The following is a 16,733-nucleotide window of genomic DNA, read 5'->3' as shown; positions in this document are numbered from 1 at the left end:
TGCTTGCTCTCTCTCTTTCTCTCTCTCTCTGTGTCAAATAAATAACTAAAATCCTTAAAAAAATAGAAATACGGAAATACAAAGTCGTATTTAAATTAGAGTTCATATCATTTTTGAATTTCTGAATATAGAAAATATTTTAAACTTATTCATTTGAGATAAATGGTTTTTTAAGTTGTATTTAGTGTTTAAGGTATAAAATAACTAAGAGAAAGAAATTATCTGTAGGTTTTCTCAGTATTTTTCCATCCTGTGTCTTCACTTCGGTTGGAAAGAAAACCTCACTACTTTAATCACCTTTCTGGCCTCCATTCAGACTTTTCTGTTTTACATTCAGGTACTTCTCCCTCCTAAGGACCAATATAGTCACATTCCTTTCCAGCTCTAATTCCTAAGCTCTAATTCAGACCATCATTATTTTATAGGTGGACAATTCAGACAACTTTTTGTCCCAGCCTCTAAACTTTTTCAATGTTTTACTACTCAGCATGTGGTCCTTGCATTGGAGTAGAGTGAGATCCTGAGTTAAAAATGTTGGTCCTTTTGGGAAAAAGATTCTCATTTACCTTTAGACACTGCTGTGCCTTGTACAAAGTAGGTTTTTCAACAAATGTTTAAGTAATGGAAACTTTTTATAATACATGACAGTCTTACATGGCACTTTTATAATGCATTGCACTGCATATTGTATGGTGTACTTACTCATCTTAATTATTTTGTTCAGTCTTCTGAAATAAAACATAAATCTTTTTTCTTGTCTCTGTAGTATATATAGAAATGAATGTGTTATTGCTAAAGATTGAAATTATTAACTCTTGAAAACAGAGTTACAATGATAAAGTAGACCTGATCTGTCACCATGTCCATCATGTTGATAATCTATTTTCTTTTTGTCTACATCTTTCAAATCTTTGTTAAGAAAGATTATTTTCAGGGAACTGTTTACACTCTTAGTCTTAGAAATTAAGAAAAAATAATAAGCTAATTGTCTTTTGTTGCATAATTTCTGATTGACAAAAAAGCTTATAGCCTATAAATCGGGTGATATAAATTGTACTTGCTTTTTCTGAGGAAAATCTTATTGAGAAAACTCCTTTTTTCCCCCTTCACAATTATTTTGAGTTCTCAGTGAATTAAAGCAGTAATTCAAGCTTCAGATTTTCCTCACAGTTCCATTTCTCATTTTCTAAAATCCAGGAGTCAGAAGACTATATATGTAGCACAATATATGCAGGTCCCTTGGCAAGTATTTACTTTATAAGTGCCAAGAACAAAAATGTAAATGATAATGTCACTATATTTGTCTGGTAAATTTTGGGCACCAACATAATCTATTCCTCTTTTGACTCAGGTATATTTACCTAGCCAAATAAACATAACTATGTAAAAATTGTAACTGGATAAAAAAGATAAATTGATAAAACCCTTTAAATCTTGGCTACAGTTGACTTTATTATTAATAAGATACTTTAAAAACTGAATGCAGATTCCTCTACAGACTCTTTTATTAGTCTCTCTCTTCTACTCCAAGTGTCACGAATGTCACTTTTATATTTTTCAATTTATGTGATGCATGCTGCCATGGTGCCTAAGAGCATAATAGAAAAAAATGAAAACCTAAACTAATCAAAAGCTTCCCATACTGGTGAACATAAAATTGTTTTGATGGCTTCCTTCTTAGTAGTTTGTGGTATAAAAATGCAGTTATTAGAAACATTGTTCCTATTGACTTCATTTGAAATCTCAGGAAAAAATGTTACTTTCTTCAGAATTAACTTAAAATTATTTTCACAGGAGAATTACTGAGAAAAATTATATATATATTTTAAACAAAAATATGGGCTATATGCACTAGTTTTTTGACACAGTCCTGCTGTGACATAATCTTGGCCATGCTTTCATGGCTGAAATAGTGTGATCAGTCAATTACCAAGTATAAAAACATCTTGATAACATCAATTAAGTACATGTAGCAGTTAAGAGCACAAGTTGTACAGTTAGTCCCAGTTTTGAAATACAGTTCTGTACCTTGTTGCCGCTCTACCCCTAGGAAATTATTTAATCTTACTGGGTCTAAATTCATGTAGGAACAATAAAACTCACCTTACTGGTTAGAACTGTTGAGAAGATTAAAGTATATAATGTATTGAAAATGCCTGGAACAAACACAATGCTTGGAATGTGGGAAGTAACTATCATCCATTATGGTAGCACAAGTAATATTTGTATTTTTACTACCCATTGAATGAGATATTCATAGTCTTTTGGCCCCAGATTAGGAATCATGGCATAAAATGTAACTCAAGGACTTTCTATTGTTTTTGGTTGCAGACTTGCCTACAGTCAGTGGTTCGAGCTAAATTCCTAGTATAAGATTCTTTTGAGAAAAAAGCGTATTTTAAAAATCCTTAACCTTCACACTGAAGGAATTATCTCTTAAAAAAAGAAGTCAGAAATAATAAAGCAATTATTTTAGAAGGATTATTTTAAAAGAATGCTTTTTTTATATCTGAACATATTACTAAGGACAATAGGTAAGGTTATATAACAGTGTATTTGTTTTGACAGACATATGGAGGATAATAAAAACCAGACGTGGATTATATCTATGCACCAACCAGGATTATTCCTATAATGCACTAGTGTTATGCTGTTGTATGTGTTCCTTTTGGGGGATTTACAATGAGAAATCTGAAATATATAATATATACCATGTATCCCATCATCATCTTTAGAAATTATCATATGCCCAATTGTTTTATGCTTCCAACTACTTCTACTTTTCCATAATTTGCTGAAACAAATCTAAACATCTTATGTCGTCTGTAAATTTTTCAATGTGTATCTCTAGAAGATAAGGACTCTTGTTTACTACAAGAGTACCATTATCACACTTTTAAATGATAATTGCTGGATATCATCAAATGTTAGGCATTGTTCACAGTTTCAGTTCCTTAATTATGGTAATTATCTGAAGTTTATTTGAATCAATTTCTAGATAAAATGTATTTGATACATCTATTAAGACTCCTTTAATCTTATAGTTTTGTTTTTTTTTTTAACTTCTTAAAATTTACTTGTTGAAGAAACTGGGTAATTTGTAGAATTTCTCACAGACTGGATTTTGCTGTGTGGTTTAACATATACTTCTTATCCTATTTTTCCTGTAAAGTTATAGTAAGTAGGCCCAGACTTGATCAAACCTAGACTTGATTTATTTGAGGGGGGCAATATTAATTTATAGGTGATGGAGTAACCTCCATCAGGAGGCTGATGTCTATTTGTCTCTGTTTCTGGTGATTGCCAGCCATTCCCATTCAAGTCTTAGATCGATGAATTCATCAGGTATTGCACAATGTTGATATTCTAACTTTTACATTCCTCCTTGATTTATTAGCTATACTATTTCTATAAAAAGAAACTTCCTTCTGTTACTTGGATAGCTTCATGATTGGTTGAACTGATAACACATGAAAACAATCTATATGGGTGTCATCACAAAACTAATATTTTCAAATATCTGCCAACTTCATGGTATTATAGTTCAGAAATGGTGATTGAGATATCTCTGTGTTTATAGATATATATATATGTTTATAGATATAAATCTCTCTGTATTTAAAGTTGAAGTCATTAAAGTAAGAATATCAGAGATTGACCTAGAATTTTCTGAAATGTTTATCACTTATGTTTATTTCATTTTTAATATATTGTTTCTATAAAATGTTAATTAAAAGGGAATGCAGTGGTGTCTTTTGAAAGAAGAGGATGTCATTCCCCGTATCAGGGCAATGGAAGGCCGTAGAGGAAGACCACCAAATCCAGACAGACAGCGAGCAAGAGAGGAATCTAGGATGAGACGTCGGAAGGGTCGACCTCCAAATGTGGGAAGTGCTGAGTTTCTAGATAACACAGATGCCAAATTGCTAAGAAAATTGCAAGCTCAAGGTAAGAAATATAATATATACAACACTATAATAATCACACTAAAAAAGTCTATGTATCTCATGTTTTTGACTTATGAATGATTGATACTGCTCTCACGTTCTAAAAAGTAGATATTTCTGTTAGAATAAAAATGAGAAAATAAGGAATCCCACTGGTAACTGGAGTTCTTTGATTAGGTCAGCTCCTTTCGAGAGCCATACTCATAAACACATCATACCCTGTGTGTTTAGAACTACAGAGGTGGGGGATAAGCTTTTAAGGCTTGCACAGAAAGGGAATCAACCAGCACTTGGCACATGCCTTAAGGCTGTGCCAACATTCTGGAAATTCTCATTTTAACAGCTCCCGATTCCTTGAGGTGGTACAAGGGAATAACTCCAAAATATGTGGAACTGTGGAGTAAATTTTCAGTCAGAGAACTCCAATTACTGGTAAGTAACCCCAGTCTTTTTAGTTTGGGTTCTTCTGTAGTCTGGATACATCACATGTATTTTCAAAATGGCCAACTAATAGAATCAAATCAAAAAATTTTTATTTTAAGATCACTAGAAAGTGTTACTTATCAAGCACAAAGTGCTTATAATAACCTCAAATATATTGTAACTCAAAACTACACATAAATTATCAACATGAAGTTCCCATGCTATGCCAGACACAGAGAAAGCTGACTAAAATAAAATAGTTCTGTTATGAGTTACTAGTTACAAACGTGAGGCCTCTTAAGGCTATCTGAATATACATCAGTACATGTGTTGGTCTCTTATGGTCACAAGTGTATATATATGAAATAAAGGTTTAATAATAAAAATTGACTTAAAAGACTAATGGGATTTTAACTCCCTTTTTCCTAGAGGAAACACTTGACTTATTTCCCTTTATTGTAAATACCATCATAATATTGACTTCTTTGTTGCTGCTTTGTTTTTATTGTAAAACAAACACCCACAACAAAAACTCATAGAACAGAATGCTTTACAGTAAAATACTCATTCTCACTCACTTTAAAATAAAACACTCTCGTGAGTGGCATCATTATTAACAGTTTTTTGTAAATCCAGAAATGTGTACACACACGCATATACACATATGATACAAAATAAATGTTCATACACATGTGTAATATGTTGAATTACATATATCCTTTTTCATTTCTAAAATAAATGGATGTATATTGTACATCCTGTTCAGCCTGTTTTCTTCCACTTAATTTATCTTGAATGTCCTAATGTATCTGCACTTAAAAATCAACCTTATGCATTTAACAGCTGACTACTGAGTGATGCAACGTGTACGGCTCTACATTCAGTCATTTTTAATGACTCTTTGTGCTGTTTCCCCATTCTTTGCTATCACAAACAGTCCTGCAGTAAACAGATGTTACATATTTTATTCATATCCTTCTATGAGTATGGCTATCTATGTATAAAATTGTAGAGATAGAGTCTTTGAATCAAAGGGTATGTGCATTTTCAGTTTTTGTAGATAGCAGGCAAATATGTCTCCAAAAAAGTTGCACTAATTCCTACTTCCACTAATAGCATATAAATTAACTGCCCAGCATATCACTTATTGTCATATAAGTTTTTCTCTGCCTTAGTATGTTAGTGAAATTTTCTTTTTACTTTATTTATTTATTTATTTATTTATTTATTTATTTATTTTTAAAGATTTTATTTTTTTGACACAGAGAGATCACAAGTAGGCAGAGAGGCAGGCAGGCAGAGAGAGAGAGAGAGAGAGAGGAGGAAGCAGGCTCACTGCCGAGCAGAGAGCCCGATGCGGGACTCGATCCCAGGACCCTGAGATCATGACCTGAGCCGAAGGCAGCGGCTTAACCCACTGAGCCACCCAGGCGCCCATATTTATTTATAAATTTAAATGATCTCTACAACCAGCATGGGGCTCAAACTCATGACCCCAAGGTCAAGAGTTGCATTTTTTCTACCTGGGCCAGCCAGGCATCCCATTTGTGAAATTTTTATGTTATTTTATTTGAATTCTGTTAAGATTTCCATCTCCCCTGGGGCGCCTGGGTGGCTCAGTGGGTTAAGGCCTCTGCCTTTGGCTTGGGTCATGATCCCAGGGTCCGGGGATCGAGCCCCACATCAGGCTCTCCGCTCAGCAGGGAGTCTGCTTCCTCCTCTCTCTCTGCCTGCCTCTCTGCCTACTTGTAATCTCTGCCTGTCAAATAAATAAATAAAAATATTTAAAAAAAAAAAAAAAGATTTCCCTCTCCCCTGAATAGTTACTAGTGAAGGCTCTAAAAAAGTTATTAACAGATATAGCCATAAATGATGAGTTTTTAAAATTTGTATTGCCAATAATCCACTGACTCTTCTGGAGAGTGTATAATAGTGATGAGTATGCATTGTTTGCCTGAAGAAAAAAAAAAAAGATTAAAATTAACTGATACCCAAAGCATGGGTTCTTCGTGCATATCTTGTATATCTAATACATATACTATTAATATTTAGTATCTACAATGGCACCTTTATGGGGTACCTAGGTGGCCCAGTCATTGAGCGTCTGTCTTCGGCTCAGGTCATGATCTCAGGGTCCCGGGATCGAGTCCCGCATTGGGCTCCCTACTTAGCAGGAAGCCTGCTTCTCCTTCTCCCACTGCCCCTGCTTGTGTTCCCTCTCTCGTTCCTTCTCTCTCTGTCAAATAAATAAATAAAATCTTTTTAAAAAGTTTAAAAAATTTAAAAAATTTAAAAAATTAAATGGCACCTTTATATTTGCAAAATTAACTAAATTTTATTTTTAGCATATGGAAGCTAATTATTTAACTTTTACCCTAATGTTTTTTCTCCCTCTAGATTTCAAATTGGTTTGTATTCTGTTACATCCCTTTCCCTTGTTGTGTCATGCATTGTGTCATGCATTTTGCAAGTTCTTTACCTTTGACCTGACTATGTACATGTTTTTGTCTCAACATGTATATAAAAGTTAAATATTTAACAGTAATCAATAATTATTATTAATACTTAGAAGCATGGATGGTAAAATATTCAGGTTTTTTCTTGGGAAGGAAGGAATGAATCACTTTATCACCACTTTTACTTCTAAAAGGCTTCTACATTAACAGTTAGAGGGGGTTATCTGAGGGGATTCTAGAAGTTTCTGTTATATATTACTATCCTACTAGGCCTCAACTAGACTGTAAAACTGGACTTAATTTGAAGAAAAGTTCGGAACAGTAAAATAAATGCAAACTTTGTACATCCAAGCATTATGAAATGAGAGCTCTCTAATTTCTCAAGAGAAGAAAAATAAGAATGAGAGGGTTTCAGTATGCAAAAGATTTTTAACCTAATAAATAAACTTGCCAAGGCCATTAATACCTTAAATTTTTTAGGATATCAGATAGTACCTCTCCATTTCATGTATCATAGAATCCGAGATGCTTATAGTCATTTCAATGCACAATTAATTATTTTAAGATGTACCACGAAGAAAGAAAAGTGCTGCCAATTGTCAGACACATTCTGATTTTAGACTATATTTTAAAAATGCATCTTAGTATCAAAGATATGTGGTATATCTAAAATACCCCTAATTGTTTGTGTAACCTATTTCAAAAATAAACTTTCATCTTTGAAATTTAAATAGGTCATTCTTAATCCACAAAAGATATTTTCCAAATTGATATCTCAAAAGTTAGTTAAAATAGATAATGTATTCAGCAACCATAAACTAAGTAAATGAGAAGCTATTAGGAGAAGTTTATTTCTCAGCACGTAAGTGAATTTTCTAAGTCTTTTAACTCATTTTCCTTTCTCTATAGCATTTAACTTTTAAAAAATTTTTCAACTAATAATATAAAGTTTAAGTTATGTGAATTTTTAATGATGAATAAGAATTTTATCCTCCTTGCTAAAGTAAAAAGATAAGGGTTGAACTTTTAAATGGTTTTCTGTCCTAAGGGCTTAAAAATAAAAATTATTGTTTACTTGTGTGGGGCTTGGAGCTGGCAAATATATTCTTAGATAAATACATACTTAAATATAACATTTGTTTATTATAAGCCAGACTTCTATTTGAGGCTATCAGTTTTAGCTTGAAATAAAAGATCATACCTATGCCACACTTTCTAGGACACATTTTTTTAAAATCACTTGATACATCTTTATATTTTAAGGCAGACTTAGATCTTTACAGTAGAGTTGAAAGCTTTCAGTTCTTAAATGTTAGAAAAATAGTCATATAGTACTATCACAGGTGAGAACAGTATCCATCAGGTGTATTATTATTGGAGTTTGCTGAATATGCAACCTTTTTTATAATTTTTTTTTTATTTTCCAGGATATTTAGTGAACAGAAGATCCTTTTTATATAGCTCAGAAATTTTTGATGATGCTTATAACCTAGTATTGAAAATAATTGGAGATATATAGATAACACTTGTAGAGATAATATAGAGATATAGATAATAATAATAGAGATATATTTTAGCATTATCTTCCATTTCATCTTCCATTAATAATTCCAGTTTACTAGATAAAATTAGACCCTTTACATCCCATCTTCTTTTTTAAAGACTTGTTGGTAGAAAATCAACCATAGTAACCAAGGTCACCTCAGCTGTTACAAGGACGTAGGGTTAGGTTCTTACCTAAAAATCTCAAGTCATTCAACTATTCTTAAAAGTTTTTGGGACTAGTAGCATATAGACTGTGAAGTCAGAAGGTTTATATCTTGGCTTTGCTATTTAATCTTTGTGAGCCATAGTTATTTCATCTGTAAACTGGGCACAATGTTGCCTATCTCATAAGATTGTTATGAAGTTTTAATACAGAAGTTAAATAAATGGCAGAAATTATTAGTAAATCTCAAGTAATTCAGTAAGCCAGCCAGTCATATTCATTATTGAATATAATATATAGATTTTTCAAAACTCATCTGCTATAAAGTTTAAAATAATGTCTAATGTAAGTTGGTATTTTATGAGTCCTACTATGATACCCCACTTTTATAGTTAAAAGTATTCTGACCAAGTTTGCCAGCAAAAGAAAGCATGACATTACATGCTTTCTCTATCAGTTACCTACTGCTAGAGTAATTCTGGGAAACAGCCAACCACAAAACTTCAGTGATGTACACAACACAGGCATTAATTGTTGCACAGATGGAAGCAGCTGGAGGGAAATTAGGCAGCTCTGCTGATCTTGGCTGGGTTTGTTCACATATGGGAAGTCAACTGACTCCACGTGTCCCAACCTTCAGCAGTCTAACCCAAACATGTTCTTTTAGTAAAGGGCAAGGCGCAAGAGTAAAAATAGAAAGAGTACAAGTATATTTTCAGACTTCTGTGTGCATCACAATTGCTAACATCCTGTTAGCCAAGGAAGATCACATGACTGAATTCAGCATCAAGGGACAAGAAAATATATTTTATCTTTTGATGAGAGGAACTGCAAAGTTACATTGCAAATGACATAGAGAGAGGGAGAATGAACAGTTGGGGCCATTTTAATTATGTCAGTCTATCCCAGTTTCATACGTTTGTCATTAAAACTTATGAGGACTCGGTTGTCTTCGAAACTCACTGACATTCTATACTCTTTTTATTTAGGAGATTTAGACCCTCTCCTTTATAAATGAAAATGTCACTGGATTCAGAAATGTTACCATTTATATAGCTGATTGAGATACTGAATTTTAGAGGCCTTATATTCTATTTTGAATTCTATTTCCTTTTTATATATTCTGTTATTTTTAAGACTGAAGCTAGATCACTATTTTTGCATATTAGCAGCTATTTCGTGCAAAGTGAGGATTACATGAAATGTGAAAAAATATACTTAGATTGGCCTTTATAAAGAGGATTAAAAGAAGTATTATTTTGTGTAGTTCTGTATATGGGATCATATCTGTTGAAATAATTTGGCAGTTTCTAGGGGAAACGGATATGAAATTTTCTGCCACATCATTCTCCCAGTTGGTATCTAATCTTAGGCAATTTTCTTAAAAATTTTGTCCTTCATAATGATATCAGTTTCACACAGTTACTGGTTAGCAGTTTTGTTAAGTTGTTAATAATATTCCTTGAAATTTGTGTGTTTCAGAAATAGCCAGACAAGCAGCGCAAATAAAGCTTTTGAGAAAACTTCAAAAGCAGGAACAGGCTCGGGTTGCCAAAGAAGCTAAAAAACAACAAGGTGGGTGATTTAAATGAAAACATAAACATGAAGAGTTAAGTATTGGGAAATTCATAAGAAGTTTCTTCTCTTGATTCCTTTGCTGATGATATCTGTGCTTTGGTTTTTCACCATAGCAATAATGGCTGCTGAGGAGAAGAGAAAGCAAAAAGAACAAATAAAGATTATGAAACAACAGGTACGTTTATGAGTTGGGACTGATTTTTAAAACACAAGTGTTATGTTGGGGCTCTATTGGTATATGTATATATGTACATTTTATTTCAGAAATAACAGTATTTCACATTAATGTTATGTATCTTATAAAGTTGTCCTCTTGCATTAGTTAAAATACATCTCATCTTTTTAAAGATTTTATTTATTTGAGAGAGAGGGAGAGAAAGAAAGAGCATGTGCAAGCAGAAGGAGAGGGAGAAGCAGGCTCCCTGATGAGCAGGGAGCCCAATGCAGGACCCAGGACCCTGGAATCATGACCTGAGCAGAGGTCAGATGCTTAACTGACTGAGCCACCCAGGTGTCCCTAAAATTCACCTCATTTTTTAACAAAGTCTTCTACTTCTAAGTTTTTAGAGATTACCAAATCTCTAATTTACCAAAAGTAAATCTAAGTATTTTTAATATCCTGATAGAGTTTGAGTTTAAGTGGCCATCTTGAATAGCTTTCAAACTTTTTAAAGTAGTGTACCAGTAAATGAAGTTTATTGCTTAAATGCTCATATTTTAGTAAGAAAAGCTTGTTGTTATGAAACACAAAATATGAGTAAAAAGTCAAACTCAAGTTATATAGAATTGGGTTTGTCCCCATTGCTTCTGAGCACTTAAAAAAATTACTACTGCAGAAAAACAAGAAAGCACTATTTCAGCATATCCAATATTCTATCTTATGTCTACAGTATCTCTCCCCTATGTAGTTTTCAAGATTAAGTATAGTTAAATGAAGTGATATTTAAATTTTCATAGATAAAACATTACATGACAAGATATTCAACTTCATTTAAGGTGGGAGTGTGTGAACTACTCTGTCATCTCCACATCTTCACATAACCATTAAAGGAGAAAGGCAAAAGGGGAAACTACAATTTGTTTAAAATTTTTAACAGCAAGTACTTATTTCTGAGTATGAAGCAAAGTAAATTATGTTATTATATAAATACCTGCTAAATAAATGTGTTGGGCTGGATTTGATGATCTCCAAGGTTCCTCCCAGTACTGGTTAGGGCAGTGGAATTAGGGAGAGTTGATATGGAAGGAGGAGCCAGAACTTAGTCTATGGTCAGGGAGCTGAGAGTTTAATATGGTCTCCGCTGCTTAAGATTTTTGTAACCTTAGATTAGTTACTTAGCCTCTGTGTCTCTGTTTCCATCATGGTAAAGAAAAGAACTGCATTAGCTAACAATTAAATGAGATCATGAATGTAAAATGTCTACCACAATGCCTGGCACAAAACAAATGCTCACTTTTTAAAAGATATAAAACACCAAACACCATACACCATACACCAAACTGTATGGTGTAGTCCTTTACTGTAATTTAATATGGTTAATTGGAAATTTGAATTCTTTCCTTGGTTTGTTGATTGTAACTGCTAAAGACACTGTGAGATTGACTTAAAAATACATAGTCTCATTACTACATTTATTCAAATATTATATACCACATATTACATATATATGTAAAAATAGTTTATATTTCCTTTTAAGTGAAATACTATTTTTTTATGGCTTATCCTATTTCCTGATGGCTAGAGACCCATCAAATCCCATCTGTACTAAGTTCAGCTTTGTGATCCTAAGCTCTTGAAGTGGCTGCACCCTAAGCCTACATAGTTTTTGCTGCTCATCAAAAAAGCACTGGGGTCCCAAGTTCCCAGCAACATTAATACAAATGAACTGATATTAGATATCCATCAAGACATTTGTCTGAGGCTAGTCTCATAATACCATTTGCCTTATCCCTTGTTGCTAACAAAGTGAATCAACCCTAGCATAGGTTTACTCACACAGTCAGTTATACAATGCCTATTTTAAAGTCAGCACTAGGGGTGCCCGGGTGGCTCAGTGGGTTAAGCCTCTGCCTTTGGCTCAGGTCATGATCCCAGAGCCCCGCATCGGGCTCCCTGTTCAGCGGGGAGCCTGCTTCCTCCTCTCTCTCTCTGCCACCTGCCTTCCTTGCCTACTTGTGATCTCTGTCTGTCAAATAAATAAATAAAATCTTTAAAAAAAAAAAAATAAAGTCAGCACTAGATCTGGGATAAAATAGTAGCATGTGCTTCTCATCCTCTGGATTTTTTTTTTTTTTTTAAGATTTTATTTATTTATTTATTTGACCGAGATCACAAGTAGACACAGAGGCAGGCAGAGAGAGAGGAGGAAGCAAGCTCCCTGCTGAGCAGAGAGTCTGATGCGGGGCTCAATCCCAGGACCCTGAGATCATGACCTGAGCCGAAGGCAGAGGCTTTAACCCACTGAGCCAACCAGGCGCCCCTGGATTATTTTTTTCCACCTAGTAGACCCAAAATATCACCATATAGTCCTCAAAGCAATTTTCTGGAGGCTTGCAAAATCGTTATTATGAAGTAAAAGGAGCAAAAGCATTGAAATCTGACCAGCTCTTCTCTGTATTTAGTATTTGAATTTAGGCAAATATTTACCCTCCAGGAACTTCAATTTTTCTCTTAGGTTTAAAAAAAAAAAAAAAAAGATAAATTCAACTCAATTAAGATATTTTATGTTCAGTGCTTAGGTACTCAATATTATAAGGTGTCTCAGTATTATAATTTATAAAAAAAGATTTATCTCTACTAATATTAATGACAGCACTATGAAATATATGTACCTATATATGAATCACTTGGACAGCCAAAATGAAATTCTAACTGAGTATACTTAAACCCAAGATTCCATACTTATCTCTGTGCTTAAGAGAATAATGAAAGACTTTTGTTGACTTGAGAACATACCACCTTATAACCTTATGATTAACAAAAGCAAAAAATTAAATCACAAGTAGGCTTTATGTAGGTCTCAAGTTCTAATCTAAATAAAGATATCAAATGTGGATCAAGTACAGCCTTCTCTAAGATTTAGAAATGAAATAAAAGATACACTTGAGTTTTTATGTTTGGCAAGCTATAATTAATATTCAGTACCAAGTAGGATCACCAAAAGCAAAATTATAGAATGGGTGCAGTCTTCTAAAATCATAATAGTAATTTCAGAAATATCATTTTCCTGCAGTAGAACCCTACAAGGAATCAATAACAGTGTGGGGGGGAAAAGGAATATTTTAAAAAATATTATAGCATAGCTTCAAAAGGTACACTAGCATCTGGAGATTGCAGTAGGGATTGTAATAGAAAGCAGTATAAAATATGTTGGTTCTAGAATTCCTAGGACAAGTGCAATTTGCAAGTGGAACAATTTGGGTATTAAATTATGTATTCTCATCAGTGCCAATTTGGGAACTTCAAAGGGATTTATGAACATGAAATTGTTAACAGTGTGCTTAATAGCATATTGCATAAATTTAAAAATCACATGTAAAGTTCTTATCAAACTTTACGTTATCATTAAATTCTGAAACAATAAACTAGTATGTTAAATTTAGACAATGTGAACAACTAATATGTCATATGAATCATTCCTGAGAATGTTAAATTATAATTAATCCATTTTATTTATTTTATTTTATTTTATTTATTCATTCATTTATTTATTTGAGAGTGAGAGCACTAGCAGAAGGGCAGGACAGAGAGAAAGGAAGAGGGAAAAGGAGTCTCCCCACTGAGCAGGGAGCCCATCTGGGATCACTACCTGAGCGTAAGGCAGACACTTGACCAACTGAGCCACAAAGGAGCCCCAATAATTAATCCATTTTAAGTAATGTTAGATTACTTCTGGATTTGGCTTATTATAGTAATTTAAAGTAATGTCATGTTATCATGTTATTCACCATGTGAAATAAAAAATTACGGTATTGTTAATTGTTAATAATCTATTACAATTATATGGTACTATATACTTTTTAAGCATTTTAATTTCATCGTAACGTAGTGAGTAAAGAGCAAACACTTGTCCCTATTTTATACAAGAGTAGTTATTTATTCAAGATCATGCAATGAATGTCAGTAACTCAGGACTAGTCTTAGGTTTTCTGACTCCTGAGGTACTACTTTTTCCTATTATTCTGACCTATATTTATCTCAGATTAAATATTAGTTATACTTGCATACAGGTTAAATCATTTTAGTTACCTTGCTTACCTGGTTTCTGTATCCTTATTTAGCATTACAAATTGTTTTGAGAAATTTTATGAAATCATATTAATTTGAGACATGAATGTATATATGATATTAAGCTAACTCATTGAGTTTTATATCCAGCATGGGCAACATTTGGTAAATGTGTACTTATATCTTAAATCATATGACTCCACTTAAATACTTTTCACCTGTATATTTAGTTTATTGTCTTCAATTATCATTATTTTTCCTACAGGAAAAAATTAAAAGAATACAACAAATCAGAATGGAGAAAGAACTTCGAGCCCAGCAAATTCTAGAGGTAGAGCTCTTAAGTTTGATATAATTAATGTAATATAGTTTATATCTTAAAGTGTATAAAAATAAAAATTTTACCCACATGATCTCTCACTCATACAAATTAATATGTTCATCAGAAATTCTCTTTAAACATAACACATAAAATAAGACCTTATCTGAACTTACTTAGCAAGCTAATCTAATCCTAACAGTAAAAACGCAGAAAATGAGACAAAAGAGGAAAAAAAAGGAAAACTCTGAGCAGCCAGGATAGTTGTCAGGAAGTTCCTGTGCTAAAACTCATGTTCTTTACTTTTAGAAAACTCATTAGGACTTATAGTCAGATATTTACTTTCAATTTAGAAATAAAACATTATAAAAGTAAAATTAAATTTTAAATGTAGAAACAGTTTAACTAGCTTGGTTTTCTAGTTTCTAATATATCCCTCTTCCCCTGAAGCTACTGAAATAGGGCTAGAGGACATATATTAGCAACAGCAAAAGTAATAGCCAAAAGACAGCAAGGGAAAATGCAGAAAAACTCCACAACCTGCATATATAGGAATTCAAAAGCCTAGCAAGAGTGTGTAATTTTGTAGTAGCAAACAATTGAATAGCAAACAATTTTCAATACCTTAATGGCCAAAATACATTACTCTATCAAACTGTGTAGTATAATAACTGTTCAGAACAATGTTCAGAACAATGGCCCTGAGTCATCAGGAAAAAGCCAAATTGTGCTAACTGTACTATGTCTCAATAGGCATATGTCTCAAAATTGTTTTCATCTAAAACTGTGAAATAAACTTTTAATGATTAAAAATTATTAGAACCTTTCAGCTGTTCAGGAAACCATTGCCATATAAAACAATTCCCTGAAGACTCCAGCTAGCTGAGGTTTTCTGTGTAGAAATATACACATATTTCCTTACCCATTTCAAATTAATTTTAAAACCCCTCAAATAGAAAATATGCCTATCTTAAAGTAAACTGACAATAACTACTGGATAGTTTAAAAACTGCTTGATAATTAAAGACTTGAAGATTATAAAGCTCAAATTTGATAACATGATCTTGGTATTCAAAATATACTTCATAAAATATGTTTACTTTAAAAAAAAAAAAAGCCTTTAACTAAACCACCTTGTATAGCTAGAGAAAATGAGATGTAATGTTTCCTTCCTTTAAATCATATGAGTAATGGATTTCTTTATCTCAAATTTCAAGTGTTAAAAAATAATTTCAGGGCGCCTGGGTGGCTCAGTGGGTTAAGCCGCTGCCTTCGGCTCAGGTCATGATCTCAGGGTCCTGGGATCGAGGCCCGCATCGGGCTCTTTGCTCAGCAGGGAGCCTGCTTCCCTCTCTCTCTCTCTGCCTGCCTCTCCATCTACTTGTGATTTCTCTCTGTCAAATAAATAAATAAAATCTTAAAAAAAAAAAAAAATTTCAAATAAAGAGTACATGTGCATTTTAATGTGTTACTGATGTATTCATTAAATGACTTGCTTACCGATAAAAATCCAGTTTCCTACTTTTTCTACACTGATCATGTTTTACTTTTTAAAAATCAGAAAAAAGACAATACATGCCACAAAATCGGTTTTTTGTGATTGATTTTTTAAGTCAAAATGACATCAACACTCAGTTATTTCAGACTTTTAACAGAGATTGGAGAGTAAAACTGACATACTCTTATGCGTTTAAAACCTTTTTGTATATCATAATTCTAATCCATATGTTAAAAATTAAATTAGTATGTTAAATATAATGTTAACTGGGGGAAATTTGTAATTGTCTACATATATGTTACATACTGTTTTGTACCTTGTGAGACATGTAGCTCCATTTTCAAGTCTGAGATTATTTTCAAGTTGTAGTGGTGCTTTTGCATGACTTTGAGACCTGTTTTGCATGCACAGGCTAAAAAGAAAAAGAAGGAAGAAGCAGCAAATGCCAAATTATTGGAGGCCGAGAAACGAATAAAGGTTAGTTTAGATGAGAACCAGAGTTTTTATTTTTCAAAAATAAAAACTATGTGATGTTACACCAGTATCAATTTTATGAAAAAAGCTCTCCTCAATGTG

General features: G+C 32.9%; 1 protein-coding gene across 20 annotated transcripts in view; it reads left to right on the top strand.

The window, feature by feature from the left end:
- The window catches only part of BAZ2B (bromodomain adjacent to zinc finger domain 2B), a 314,188-nt gene that overhangs the window by 227,238 nt on the left and 70,217 nt on the right, over positions 1–16,733 (top strand). For all 20 annotated transcript variants that reach the window (XM_032355671.1, XM_032355672.1, XM_032355673.1 and 17 more), the window contains 5 exons: positions 3,738–3,948; positions 10,017–10,109; positions 10,226–10,287; positions 14,606–14,671; positions 16,569–16,634. In XM_032355671.1, the coding sequence (XP_032211562.1) occupies positions 3,738–3,948; positions 10,017–10,109; positions 10,226–10,287; positions 14,606–14,671; positions 16,569–16,634 (498 nt within the window). The remainder of the gene's footprint in view (positions 1–3,737; positions 3,949–10,016; positions 10,110–10,225; positions 10,288–14,605; positions 14,672–16,568; positions 16,635–16,733) is intronic.

Source organism: Mustela erminea, chromosome 8, assembly GCF_009829155.1.
Source record: "Mustela erminea isolate mMusErm1 chromosome 8, mMusErm1.Pri, whole genome shotgun sequence".
In the NCBI taxonomy this organism is placed as follows: domain Eukaryota; kingdom Metazoa; phylum Chordata; class Mammalia; order Carnivora; family Mustelidae; genus Mustela; species Mustela erminea.
The sequence above is the reverse complement of the archived record's forward strand: the minus strand, read 5'-3'. Positions and strand labels throughout refer to the sequence as shown.